The sequence below is a fragment of the Myotis daubentonii genome, chromosome 19 (assembly GCF_963259705.1).
Source record: "Myotis daubentonii chromosome 19, mMyoDau2.1, whole genome shotgun sequence".
Taxonomy (NCBI): domain Eukaryota; kingdom Metazoa; phylum Chordata; class Mammalia; order Chiroptera; family Vespertilionidae; genus Myotis; species Myotis daubentonii.
The window spans coordinates 11,098,131-11,112,064 of NC_081858.1; the positions used below are offsets into that span (position 1 = coordinate 11,098,131).

At 50.2% G+C, this 13,934-nt stretch overlaps 2 protein-coding genes across 2 annotated transcripts in view; one reads left to right on the forward strand and one right to left on the reverse strand.

Annotated features, from left to right (window-relative positions):
• Positions 1–13,934, forward strand: part of PHETA1 (PH domain containing endocytic trafficking adaptor 1) — a 396,663-nt gene that overhangs the window by 38,363 nt on the left and 344,366 nt on the right. The window lies entirely within an intron of this gene.
• CUX2 (cut like homeobox 2) overlaps positions 1–13,934 on the reverse strand; it is a 123,542-nt gene that overhangs the window by 21,368 nt on the left and 88,240 nt on the right. Inside the window, exons 5-10 of the mRNA XM_059677106.1 lie at positions 11,593–11,727; positions 10,434–10,557; positions 8,625–8,701; positions 7,714–7,780; positions 6,476–6,524; positions 3,397–3,501 (exon numbers count right to left, since the gene is read on the reverse strand). Coding sequence (XP_059533089.1) covers positions 3,397–3,501; positions 6,476–6,524; positions 7,714–7,780; positions 8,625–8,701; positions 10,434–10,557; positions 11,593–11,727 — 557 coding nt within the window. The remainder of the gene's footprint in view (positions 1–3,396; positions 3,502–6,475; positions 6,525–7,713; positions 7,781–8,624; positions 8,702–10,433; positions 10,558–11,592; positions 11,728–13,934) is intronic.

The window sequence follows — 13,934 nt, forward strand, 5'->3', positions numbered from 1 at the left end:
GGGCTAGGAACTGGGGTTAGAGTTAAGGATTAGGGTTGGGGTTGGGGTCAGGGTTAGAGTGTCAGGGTTAGAATGTCAGGGTCAGGATCAGGACCAGGGTCAGGGTGAGGAAGTGTGGGGATAGGGTGTTCCCAGCAGAGGGAACAGCATAGACAAAGGTTTGGGTTTCTAAAATGGGTGCAGGATGTCTCCATTCCAGGCAGTAAGAGACCCATGGGTTAGAAGTGAGACCTTGTAGCCACAGGTCACATTAGGGGTGGTTCCTTCCTTTTCCTAATTTGCCACCAGCCCCAAGTCCCACTGCTTCTCTAGGTTTTAGGAAATGGTCCCTTTGTCCTGGATGAAGACAAAGAGGTTGCTGTTTGAGGGAAACTGAAGTCAGGCTGATTTTGAGTTCAGTTACAAATGAATCTAAGAAGCTTTACAAAAACAAATCAACACAAAACAAAAACCCATCACTGCCAACCCTGGGTATTCTTCCATGGAGATAAGTGACAATTAAAACAGGAAGCGGATGCCATTAACACATTAAATTAATTAGCATTGAGTGCCACTGTTCTGCTCAGAAAAGCTCACCCCCAAACTAGCCAAGATCCCAGTGGCTGATTAGCACAGGCATTTGCTGGGTTCCACCGGGGTTAATTAAGAACCATCAGCAAATTATCTCTTAGACATCCTCATGAGCAGACATCCAGACACAGTGAAACACACACACTGCCTCCTGGGACATAGACACCGGTGGACACACTGATAGCCACAACACACACTGACACACACAGAGAAATACACAGGTGTCAAGGAGACACACTCATGTGGACATCACCAGACACACACAGACATGTATATGCTCAAAAAGATCATTGTCCTTGTGGGCAAAAACCCAGACACACCAAAACCATCTACACTAATAAAAGAGAAAAATGGTAATTGGCGTACGACGATACCCTTTTCATTGGCTAATCAGGGCTATATGCAAATTAACTGCCAACTAAGATTGGCAGTTAACTGCCAACAAGATGGCGGTTAATTTGCATATGTAGGCACAATGCAGGGAGGCGAAAGGGAAAGCAGGAAGAAGCCCCCTGCCACTGACAGTGATCGGAAACCCAGGGGGGAGCTAAGAGCTGGGGGGCAGGGCAAAGGCGGTTTGCCCTGCCCCCCAGCCATGATCAGAGAATCAGGTGCCTTTTCCGCCCTGGCCAGTGATAGCAGGAAGTAGGGGTGGAGCCAGCGATGGGAGCTGGGCATGGTTGAAGCTGGCAGTCCCAGGAGCTAGGGGTCCCTTGCCTGGGCCTAAAGCGAAGCCCACGATCGCGGGGCTGCTGCAGCTGTGGGTCCCCACTGCCCGGGCCGGACGCCTAGGCCAGAGGCGTTAGGCCTGGGAAGGGGTGGAGCCTGCAACCGCGGGGAGCTGGGGGTCCCCTGCCCAGGCCTGACACCTCTGCCGGAGGCCTCAGGCCTGGTCAAGGGGCCGATCCAGTGATTGGTCATCGGAGGGTGATGAGGGTCAACTCCTCTGGCCGAGGCATCAGGCCTGGGCGGGGGGCTGGGGGTCCCCTGCCCAGGCCTGATGCCTCGGCCAGAGGCATCAGGCCTGGGTCGGGGGCGGAGCTGGGGATTGGAGGGATATGATGGTCCCCTTGCCCAGGCCTGAAGCCTGGGTCAGAGGCGTCAGGCTTGGGCGGGGGGTGGAGCAAGCAATCAGAGGGAGATGGGGGTCCCCTGCCCAGGCATGATTCCTGGGCCAGAGGCCTCAGGCCTGGGCGGGGGTCAGAGCCAGTGATCGGGGGGAGATGGGGGTCCCCTGTCCAAGCCTGACACCTCTGGCGGAGGCGTCAGGCCTGGGCAAGGGGCCGATCCTGCGATTGGAGGGTGATGGGGGTCAACGCCTGAGGGCTCCCAGTATGTGAGAGGGGGCAGGCTGGGCTGAGGAACACCCCCCCCCCCCACACACACACCCAGTGCACGAATTTCGTGCACCGGGCCCCTAGTATTAATAATAATAACAGTAGCATCAAATATTTACTGAGCATAGATTGAGCCAAGTCCCATTTTAGGCATTTTACATGTAATCCTTTTAACAGTCCTATAATGTAGATCTTACTTGTACAGATGAAGAAACTGAGGCACAGTTAAGAGTAAAGATGCATCATTTTCCAAAGGTCACAAACAGATGCACATTCCAATATTCAAATAGAAACAGACACAGGCCAGTGCATCAGGGTGGCAGGTAAGGTTAAAATTATGCCAGTCACTTCAGGTTCATGGGTGGAGACAATAAATTACCCTGGGGTAGACCTGTTATTATGTAAGGAACCATGAATCTAATGCCTTGTCTGCAGAGATCTGGAAGTAGGCGGACCAATTTACATAAGGAACTCAAGGCTTTCTGAGAGAAGAGAGATGGAGACTTCTAAAATATGACACAAGGATAGGTTGGGGTGGTTCTGACTAAAATCCTTGGGCAGGAAATGATCCTGGGACCCAAAGGGACACCAACCAGGGGGAAAGAGAAAGATGCACCGGCCAACCAGGCTTAATACAGAGACCTCATGCCCTAGCCGGTTTGTCTCAGTGGATACAGCGTAGGTCTGCAGAGTGAAGGGTCCCGGGTGCGATCCTGGTCAAGGGCATGTGCCTGGGTGCGGTCTCGATCCCTAGTGGGGGGCATGCAGGAGGCAGCTGATCAATGATTCTCTCTCATCACTGATGTTCCTATCTCTCTCCCTCTCCTCTCTTCTCTGAAATCAATAAAAATACAGTTAAAAAAATACAGAGATCTCAGGGTTAATGACAGAAGATTGGCTCTTTGTAGCATGTGGCGTTAAAATTCATGTTTTGGGCGCGAATGGCTAAATATGCGCATTAACATCAGATCTTGGTATGTATTTTTGTCTGGGTCTGGAATGATACAGAGAACCAGCAGGGTGTAGTCCCAAGCCTTCACCAAGCAGTGTGAGACCAGTGGTCAACAGCGACACCTGGTGACATCCACCAAAACTGCACTGCTGCTCTATTGATCATACCTTCCCACCCCCTTGCCCTCTTGCCGGGCAGACATTTGGCAATAGGAACGACCCTCTTTGATCTGAGTAGGTTTCTGGCATTTTTGGACAATTGGGCATGAGGGGACTTTCAAAGGAAGATACTGAACTTCCAGTTAATCAGGATATATGGAAGCTTGAGCTTGAAAAGTTAAGAGCTGGGCTGTATTTTTACCCTTAACTGCTGAAGCAAGTGACCTTGGCAATTAAGATGCTACTCCCACTGTAAGCATCAGAAACCCACACATCCGTGTGCACAATTTCGCATAGATGCACACAAACAACCCACATATTCATACCCACAAACATGGCCTTTCCCAACCTTTCCCTCTGGCTCTCCCACCATCCTTACCCCACTGGGATTCTGGGGGGAGCAGCAGGCCAGGCGGATGGAGCTGTTGACAGAGGCAAGTTGTTCTCGAAGACTTTCCACCTCCCGCTGGGCAGCCTCAGCTCTCTGAGGAGGAGAGTGGGACAAGTGTGGTTAAGAAGTGAATGGGGCCGCAATGGATGTCACCCTGGCCCTTCACCTTCTCCCTCCACCATCTTAGGCATGGGCTGGGCAGGCAGGGTTGAGGGCTGAGGGTCCTACTTTTTGGGTCTTGAACCCTTGACTTGGCTTTTGATTCCCCCAGGGTTCTTGAGGTTCCAAGAGGAGTCAGAACATTCCCAATCCACAAGGGCAGGAGGGAGGTGCTGTCTTGATGGGATGGGCAACTTTTTACACACTTGAGGCCACTCTGTATCCCAAGTAAACTTCAGGCCTGTCTGGTCAGAAGGCAAGTTTGTCCCCAGCTCCCCGACCACCTGGTGTGGAATCCTGGATGGGGCATCTGCTGAGGTGGCTTCCCAGCCCACAAGCTATTGAAGGCTCCTGGGCAAGGCACTTCCCCTCCCTGGGTCTCAGCTTTCCTTTTGTGAAATGGGGACAATGAAACGCATCTACTGCAGACATACTGAAATACTTCTAAATCAGAAAGAGGTGGTTTACTGAATTGGGTCTGCAAACATTTCTGAGAAAAAAGCCTGGGAGGAAGCATCTAAATGTTAACAACACAGCCTTGTGGCTTTGGAGAGAAATCTGTATGTTGTCACTTCCTGGGTGTGTGTGACCTTGGGTAAGAGATTTCATCTCCCAGCTTCAGTTTCCCTATCTATAAAATGGGGATTATAACAGCAACTACCTTCTAGAGTTGTTTTTTATTAAGTGATTTGGAAAAACACAACTCATTAGGCATTTTAGCTTGGTGCCTGACACCATGTAAGTGTGTCAATAACTGGTTAACTTTATTAACATCAACAGGGTATGTGGAATCTTGAGCCATTACTTGAAAAATTAGAACAGCTGCAACTTACACACTGACCTTGACAATCACGATGCTATGCCCCCTCACTATGTACACACAGAGAACCACACACCTCCATTGGCACATTCTGTTTGATTATTTATTTATTTAAATATATTTTTATTGATTTCAGAGAGGAAGGAGAGGGAAAGATTGAAACATCAATGATGAGAGAGAATCATGGATCGGCAGCCTCCTGCATGCCCCCTACTGGGGATTGAGCCAGCAACCCGGGCATGTGCCCTTGACCAGAATCAAACCCAGGACCCTTCAGTCTGCAGGCCAATGCTCTATCCACTGAATCCAACCAGCTAGGGCACATTCTATTTTTTAATGGATTTGTTTATTTATTGTATCCTGTCTTATTCCAGAAAAGGTTCAAGTCAGTTACGTTTTGGGTGTGTGGGGTTGTAGAGAAAATATTCTTGTTACTGAAGCTTGGGATCTGGCCTAAAAGACAGGCCTTGGAAGACAATTTATGACAGATGAGCTGGTGAGAATGCCAGAGATATTTGCCCTGAGGGCCTGTGTTTACATTTCGAGGGGGATGAGCCCCAGACTGTGGAGGCATCCCTGGGCTATAAAGCTGGGTTTAACACTGCCACCTCTGTCTTACCTGCCCCTGGAGAGAAGCATGTGCATTCCACATGCTAAACCCCAGACCCCTGCCCTTCTGTTCACCGTGACACTCGGGAGATAATTTATCTCGCTGCCTCAGAAGGCCCCTCTCTCAGAACTACCCAGATTCCTATTTTGGGGGGCTGGAGGGGCTAACGTTCAGTACAAACTCTGGTGCATTTAGGGTGCCAGCTGGTTTTCGCCTCATCACCCCAAGTAAGAATTCGGGCAAACTGGCATGGTTATTGCTATGTCAGTAACAGCATAGATCTGCTCTGCTCCAGAATCCGCTTGTTCACATTTAGTATATTAAAAACCTAATATGATGACATTTATTTTCTTCCCCATACTTTCTATAATGAGCAGGTTTTAGTTTATACTCAGAAAGAATACACATGAAAAATGCTTTCTATTTAAACTAAGATCCCTTTTCTTTAGCCTAGTAACTAGTGGTCGGCAAACTCATTAGTCAACAGAGCCAAATATCAACAGTACAATGATTGAAATTTCTTTTGAGAGCCAAATTTTTTAAACTTAAACTATATAAACAAACAAAAAACTATATAGGTAGGTACATTGTTATTAACTTAATTGGGGTACTCCTAAGGCTTAGGAAGAGCCACACTCAAGGGGCCAAAGAGCTGCATGTGGCTCGCGAGCCGCAGTTTGCCGACCACGGGCCTAGTTGAATGGCAAAGATCTTTGAGTCTGATAACAGGTGGTACTGGCAAGGCGGGGACACAGGCCCATTCCTACCTTGCTGGATGGAGTGTAAATTGGCCCAACCCCGTGGAGGGCAGTTTGGCCACATCTGCCAAATTATAAGTGCACCGATCCTTTCCCCAGCAATCCCACTTCTGGGAATTTACAGATAGAGTGCTGGAGGAGACCCCAGGTGGGGGAGAGGGAGAGAAGCAGACCCAGGCTTGTGCCTCATCACCAACCCTGGCTCCTCACTCAGTCTTGGCTGGGAGAGACCCATGTCCCTACTTGGCCTGGAGATGGGCACTTGTGGGCTGGGATCACTGGCCAATGCTCTGCTTCCCTCCTCCCCGTGCTGTGCAAAGACACCTAGAGAGGCCTCCTGCCTGCTGTGCAGGCTGCCTCCCAGCTTTTGCCCAGGCCGTTCCCTGTCCTGGAATGCCATCCTTTTACAGTCTGGACTGATTTATCGGGACTCAGCTCCATGGTCCTTCCTCCAAGATGTCTTCCCTGACTCCTGAATCTGGGTCAAATGCCCCTTCTCTGACTGCTGCTGCCTGGACCGTCCTATTTTTGAGTATTCTGTCAGCACCCTCACTCTCCTTCCTTCAGGAGCTCAGGGCCTGGGTCCCAGACATCTCCCAGCCTCAGCACTCTGTATGGCACATAGTTCAATAAATACAGATTGAGCATAGCCCTTCCTCCCAGACTGGCCCGAGACCCCCACCACGTGCAAAATGAGTCCCCCAGCACAGGTTTCCTCACCTGATTAGCTTTCTCCAGGTTGGTCATGATCAGGCTGACTTCATCTGCCCTGAGACAGAAAGATGAGGCCCTGAGGAAGGGACTCTGGCCACCACCAGGCCCCCTACCCATCCTGATACCCCCCAGCCCCTGCCTGAACCCAAGGGTTTCAAAACTGAGGGCCAAGGAGGCTGACTTCCACCCTTCTTACTGGAGAAACTAGGCTGGACGGAAAAGAAACCAGGCTGCGGGGAAATGGAAATGGGCCTCAGGACTGCAGCCTGGCCTCTCACCTCCCCCAGGGTCCACTCTCTGAAGCTGTCGCAGAGCTGCACCTCCCAGCTTTTGCTCCTACTGTGCCTTCTGCCTGGAATGCCTTCCTCAAGAGAACCAGGTCCAAAGTGTCATCCTAGGTACCCTCTCTACTCCCCTACGGTGGCCATTTATTTACTCTGCTGCCCTCCTCCCTTCCGCACCTAGGGGGTCCGAACAGGCCTCTTCCACCTTGGCTGCCCCTCTTCCTGGTGTGGGGTGGGGGCCAAAGGAGGCCTGTGGGGAGCATTTGGTGACTATAAGCCGCGCATGTGCTCCATGCATGTTCAGGGCCCTCTCTGCACAAGCTTTTCCAATTGCTCAGAGCACACTCCCCAGCGTTCTTCACGTGGCCATCTCCTGCTCATATTCCAGGCCTCACACTCAAAGTCACCTCCTCAGGGAACCCACCGCTCCCTGTTATTCCCTCTTGCGGTTCCTGTTCTTCCCAGAACAGTATTGGGCATACAGGAAATGCTCAGGAGTGTCTGTGAACGAATGAATTTATCACTGCACATCAGTCAGTGTCTGCCAGGGCTATGTCTAACGTTTCCTCCAGGGTCTCAGCATAGTACTGGGGAAATAGTAAGCACTAAATAAGTGTTTGTGAAATAAGCAATGTCTTAAATCCTGAAGAAACATTGAGTACAGAGTAATTTAAGTGAATGACACTTGGCCCTGAGGGCTGGACTGTGGAGTTGGGGAGTGGGACAGCCCCAGGAGGCTGGGGTAAGGCGCAGGTCCCTGCCCAGTAGACCCAAAATGCCATTTATAGTCTGTTGTGCATAAATGGCACAGCAATGACCATTGAACATGGCTGTGTGCCTCTGTGGGGCGGGGAGCAGAGGGTGTTTAATAAAATGGGTACCTCATATAGAATCAGAAAGAGAAGGCATGTCTGGGAGGGTCAGAGGGAGGAGGCATACCTCAGCAGGGAGTTCACTTACTTGGATGCCGCCTCCTCATCATATTTCCGCCGCAGCTCCAGCAGCTCTGTCTGCGTGGCCTTCAACGCTGGGAAAAAGTAAAGAGCCAGGGTGAGGCTGCCCACCCCCAGGGAGGTGGAACCCACTCCTGCAGGGCCTGGAAGGCAGAATGAGGACTAGGCTAGTGAGGAAAGACCTTTCTTGTGGTTAGAACTGGTGACAGGTTCTATAGGGGCTTCAAGCTGGTGAGAGGCATGTGGAGTGGCTGGGGTGGGGAGGGGGGCTGTCTGTCCCAAGGCCTGGGGTATGAGCCTTCCAGCACCATTAGGTCACCAGGGTAGGATGATCTACCCATAGCTCATCCACCCTGAGTTCCAGACCTGGCAAGTAAGGGGGACAGTGAGGAGTAACAAAATCAACAGATATAAGTATATGATAATAAATGAGGGATTTCTCATAAAATCCCAGATTTCTGATTTTTTTTCTAGGAAAATTGAAGGGATTGGCCACACTAGGTCATAAGGCAGTGCCTGGCTGGTGCTTTTTTTTTTTTTTTTTTTTTTTTTGGCTGGTGCTCTTTAGATAAAGCTGCTTTCTCCAGTTTACCCCAGATCCCACCCCACCCTACTGTCTTCTCTAACCTGACTGGCTTAGTTGTGTGCTAGGACACAGAAGGCCTTACATTTGCTACCCTTATTTTAATTTTAGCTCAAACCTTCTCTCCATAGTAGTATGGCCTCCAGGGACTGGGGGCTCAGTCCCCCGCTGGGTAATGTAAATTTTTCTCCTTCCCCTTCCCAAACTCCCTTCTTACCCTCTTGATTCTGAAACACCTGGGCCTATGTTCATAGTGTCAGTGCCTCTCTTCCCCCTCCTGGTCTGATAGGGCCAGGGTGCTGTGTGAGGGCCAGGGCCATGTGCCACATACATACCTGAATGTAGGACCTTGATCTTTTCCTCTGCCTCCCCCAGTCTGGCTGCCAAAGTGATTTGTACTTCTTGAAGGCCCCTGTGGAGAGACCGGGCCTGCTCATGCCAGCTCTGCTCATTGAATGGGCCTTGCCTGAGCCCCACCCGTTTCCTATCCCCTTGCCCATTCCCTGTACTCTTCACCTCTGTCTTAAACACAACACATGTCCTTAAACTTGACATTTAGGCATTTAGCTGCCCCACTGTTTTGTTGGTATGTGGCCCCCATAATGGTTGGGCCAGTTAAGTTTCTGGCAGCATTTTGGGAGGGGGGCTTATGGCAGCCAGCAACTTCTCTCTGGGCCTCAATTTCCTGGTCTATAAAGTGGGGTTTCTGATGGGGTCTGCTTCAGTGGGTATTGTAAGCATGCTTAGTGTGTTCCTCAATACCGTCAGCTATTATTACTGCCCCCGAGGCATTTCTCCCCTCCTTTTGGCAGAAGCTTGGGATGTCCATCCAGCCCATTGGGGCCCAGCTCTGTTGTAATGCAAGTATCGCAGTAAAGAGAGGTCCTACCTGGACTAGTGAAGGGTTTAGGCAAAGCCTGGGCCTTACAGCATCAGATTCAGAGACTCTAGGGAAGGAGCCCCCTTTACCTCTGATCTCACATCCTGCTTCCTCTCCCTCCTTCACTCCACTCCAGCCACATTCATCTCCTTGCCGTTTCAGTACACCAGCCTCAGACCCTTTGCACTGGCTGTTCCCTCTGCTGTGACACCCTTCCCCTAGATACCTGCAGGGCTCACTCCCTTGCCTCCTTAGGACTTTGCTCACCTTCTCATTGAGGCTTCCACCAACATTCTATTTAAAACTTCAGCCCTCCATCTCATCCTCTTCCTCCCCTGCTTTATTTCTCCTCAAACCCTTATCATCATCTAACATATCGCTTATTTTACTTATCTTATTCATTTGCGTGTTCCTCACTAAGAAGTAAACTCTAGGAGGGCAGAGAGTTTTGTACCTTTGATTCACGGCTGTGTCTCTAAAATAGTGACCAGTACACAGTAGGTGGCTCTATAAATATTACCGCTGCACCCTGCCAAAGTACCATTTACTGACACACACTCCTCTGTGTGAGTGCCACGCTAATGAGAATGCACAGGAGTGCACAGGAGTCACCTTGTTTCATTCCCATGGCAGACTAGGAATTGATATCATGTGTGATGGTTATGTTAAGTGTCCACATGGTTAAGCTATAGTATCAATTTATCCCATCACACACTCATTTAGGTGTTTCTGTCAAGTATTTTGTAGATGTGGTTAACATCTACAATTAGTTGACATTAGTAAAGGAGAATACTCTCACTAATGTAGGTGGGCCTGATCTAACTAGTTGAAGGTCTTAAAATAAAACCAAGGAAGAAGTTCTGCCTCAAGACTGTAACACTGACTACTGCCTGACGGTTTCTAGCCTGCTGGCCAGGTCTACCAACTCAGATTTGCCAGCCCCAATTGTGTGATTTAAGTCCTTGAAATACATCTCAATTAACTAAAAAAAAAAAATCCTACTGGTTCTGTTTCTTTGGAGAACTCTGGCTAATAAACCACCATTAGCTCCATTTTCCAGATGGGGAAACTGAAGCTCGGAGAGGTGAGGTGACCTGCCCAGGGTGGCCACTGAACTACTGAGATGGAGCTCAAACCCAGGCCTATGTCTTCACCTCCAACTTGCATCTGGACTCCCCAGCTGTCCTGGGCAGGGGTGACTTTCCTGGTCCCACCTCCCAGCCAGGTGGGGCAGCAGGGGCCCGCCTGTCCCTACCCCACTCACTTTTGTTTCTCCACCTCATTTCTCTGCAGCAAAGTTTCTGTCAGGAGGGCTTTGCTGGGAATGCCGGGGAGGCGGCTCCCCTCGGTCAGCGTGGGCCCGGCTGGGGACAACCCCTCTCTCTGCTCTGGAGGAAGAAAAAGATGGAAAAATGCCCATTGCTGAGAGCAACGTGACAACCGGAGCCACTTTCTGCAAATCAGATCGATCAAAAGTTGTGAGAAGAATCAATTTCCCAAACTTAGTGTTGGAGAGCGCAGCTGTTGGGACCTGCTGTCACCGAGGTCAGCTGGGCTGCAGCCAGCAAGTGTGCGTGTACGTAAGTCAAGCTCCCATCATGCCAACCTCATTCAGCACACCCGAGGCTTCCTTTGCCCTCTCGGACTTGTCTCTGCCTCTTTGGCCTTCCTATTTTTCTTTAAAATCATGGTAAAATATGCATAACATAAAATTCACCATTTTAAAGTGTACAATTCAGTGATATTTAGTGTATTCACAATATTGTACAACCATTACCACCAATTCCATAACCCTGTCACCACCACAAAAGGACACCTGTCCCCATTAAACAGTCACTCCCATTCCCATCTCCCCCAGTCCCTGGCAATCACCAGCCCTGCTTTCTGTATCTATGGATTTAGGTATTATGGATATTTCATATGAACAGAATGATAATATATATCCTTTTGTGACTGGCTTCTTTCACTATCATAACGTTTTCAAGGTTGTAGCATGTAGCAGACCTTCATGCCTTTTTATGGCTGAGTAATATTCCATTTTTTGGATATGCCACATTTTGTTTTTCCATTCATCAGTTGGTGGACATTTGAGTTGTTTCCATTTGGCCATTGTGAATGGTGCTGCTGATAAATACTGATGTACACGCTTTTAATTCTTTGGGGTAGGAGTAGAATTGCTCTGTCACAGGGTAACTCTAGGTTTAACTTACTGAGGAACCTCCACACTGTTCTCCCCCCTCCACAGTTGATGGCACACACTCAGATGCTCAATCATCACCTGGCTCACTGCAGGTGCCTGGGCAGCTCATCCCAGGGATTAGCGATGCCTTTGGAGCTGAATTTTTTATGGGGGACAGTTTGGCTGCCAAAGATCCACAGACAAGTTGTTTGCAATGGACGTCCTGTGAAGGCCTTATCAGTACCTTTAGGGCTGAGGAGCTCGGGGTTTCTCTTCCACGTAGCGTGGAGGTCTCGCAGCGGATGCCCGCTGGGGTTGAAGCTGGGGGGCTGCAGTCTGTCGTCTAGGCTGCGCGTTGGCTCAAATACAGGTACAGGGTCTGCAGAGAGAGGAGGACAGGGGTGGTAGGGGGGTTCTGAAGGCTGGGGGATACCCCAGGTTGAAGCCATGGGACCTGGCGGGTCCTTCCATGTGGAGCTGGGGTAGGGGGACAATCCACAAGAGCTGCCTGGAGTCGCTCTGATGGTCTAGGGGAGCAAAGTGGATTCTCTGCTTTATGAGGAAGGTCTTTTCCAGGCACTGGCTCAGGGGAATGCGTGTTGTCCCCATAGATGTGGGTGTCCTGAACAGCTGGGAATGGTAATAACAAGAATTGCATTTTCCAAATTCTACGATGCCATCTATGGTGGCCATGAGACTGTGCCTTGCATGCTTCCAACCACAGGGAATGTCACTGAGCAAGGACCTTGCTCTGAAATCCATCAGTCCGAGGCCAACCTCTCCAGACAAGGCTTGAAGGCAGCGAAGATAGAGATGGACCTGCTTCCGGGGACATGGGACTACTCCGAGGGCACAGAACACTCCCAAGGCCTTGCCCAGCACTTCCTTAGGCTGTATGTGGTCTGGATGCTTCCACCCAGTTCTCCCAGCTCCCCCCTATTTTCCTTCACCTGCACTTCACTAATAGCAGCCTTGCACACAGAATCTTTGGGGTGCTTCTCAGTGGACTAATATACCATCATTTTTGACACAAAGGATGATTAAATAATGGCTTTTCTGGAAATGCACACCTGGATGTTAGAGGCCTCCTTAATTCTCAATAACTAAAAAGTGAGGAATGTGCGGGTGCATCTGCCTGGAATTCTGTTCCCTCTTTCACTGTCACCTAGCGAACACTTCCTTTCTTCAGATCTACAATCCAGCACCTTTTCTTCCAGGTGGCTTTGCTCAGTTCCCCACCCAGGCAGGTACTAAGAACACCTGGATAATGCCAGGGGTTGGTGTGGCATCTTCCAGGTCACCAAGCCTGTCCATGGGAACAGGCTCCATGATGCTCCCAGCATCTCCTGGAGGCTGGCTAGGACCCACCTCATTTCCACAGATGAGAAAACGGAGACTCAGAGAAGCCAGGTAAGCTGCTAAGGAGTGGAGGTGAGATTTGAATTGGGTCTCTTTCTCTGATGCTTCCTGTCCGAGTGGTGTGGGCATTTCAACCCCAGCAGCCACAGGTGAATGTTCATGGGGGCCCAGGAAAGCCAGGGCCTCCTCACTCCAGATCAAGGGTCCTGGGTCTGGCCCATAGTCCTTTTAAAAGCACCGGAGCCCTCAGTCTTTCTCATCCTTCCACCGGGGTCTCCTGCCAGCATCTGCTTGGCCACTGTTCTCTGCTAGGGGACAGAAGGATTAAGAGTATGAACCCTGGAGACAGATCCCCGGGTTCTGGTCTAATCCATACTTGCTTCTCAGGATTGCTGTGTGACCTTGGCAAAAGACTATAACTCTCTGTGCCTCACCATAGAAGTACCCACTTCACGGGGCTGTGCAGAAGATCCATGCAAAGTGCGCAGCATGGTGCCTGGCACTTGCTCAGCTCAGAACAAATGGAAGCCCTGGCTTTTCCTGCCTTTCGGAGCTCCAGTCGCACTGCCCTTCTTCCCCCAGCCCCTCAAATACACCTTCCCCGCCTGAGCCTTTATAGGCAGGAGCCTCTGCCAGGAACACCCTGCCCGCCTGTACCCCTTTCAGCTAGTTAATGCCGACTCGTCTTTGCACCTCAAATGTCACTTTTTCCAGAAAGCCTTTCTTGACCAACCAGTCCTCTGATATGAGCTCCTCCAGTTGCCTGCACCTTTCCTTCACAGCATTCATTGTACTTATAATTTTCAGTGATTTGCAAGTCCACCTAACTAAAGCACACTAAACTGAAACTCCACCATAAGGCAGGCACAGGACCGCAACTATTTTTGCTCCTTTGCTGGACCCCTTGTGGATGGACGGACAGCTCGACCCAAATAAATATTTGCTGATGGAAGAAATGGGGTAGTGCCTATACCCGGGACCTTCAGGTCTGGCTGGAACAAGGTCCCTTTCCTCCCACCTGTTTGTTTAGGTGGTGGGAGGCTCGGACAATGGGTGTTTGTGCCGAGGTAGGCAGGTGTGCGAGAAGGCCGCTGTCTTTCCTCTGTCAGCACTCCCTCCACACCCGTCATTAGGCAGGGCCTGCTCAGCGGGGTATGCCATTATGTCTCCCCGGGCTGATGTAATTATACATTGACATAATTAACCCAGCGAGCGCATTAGGCAGGC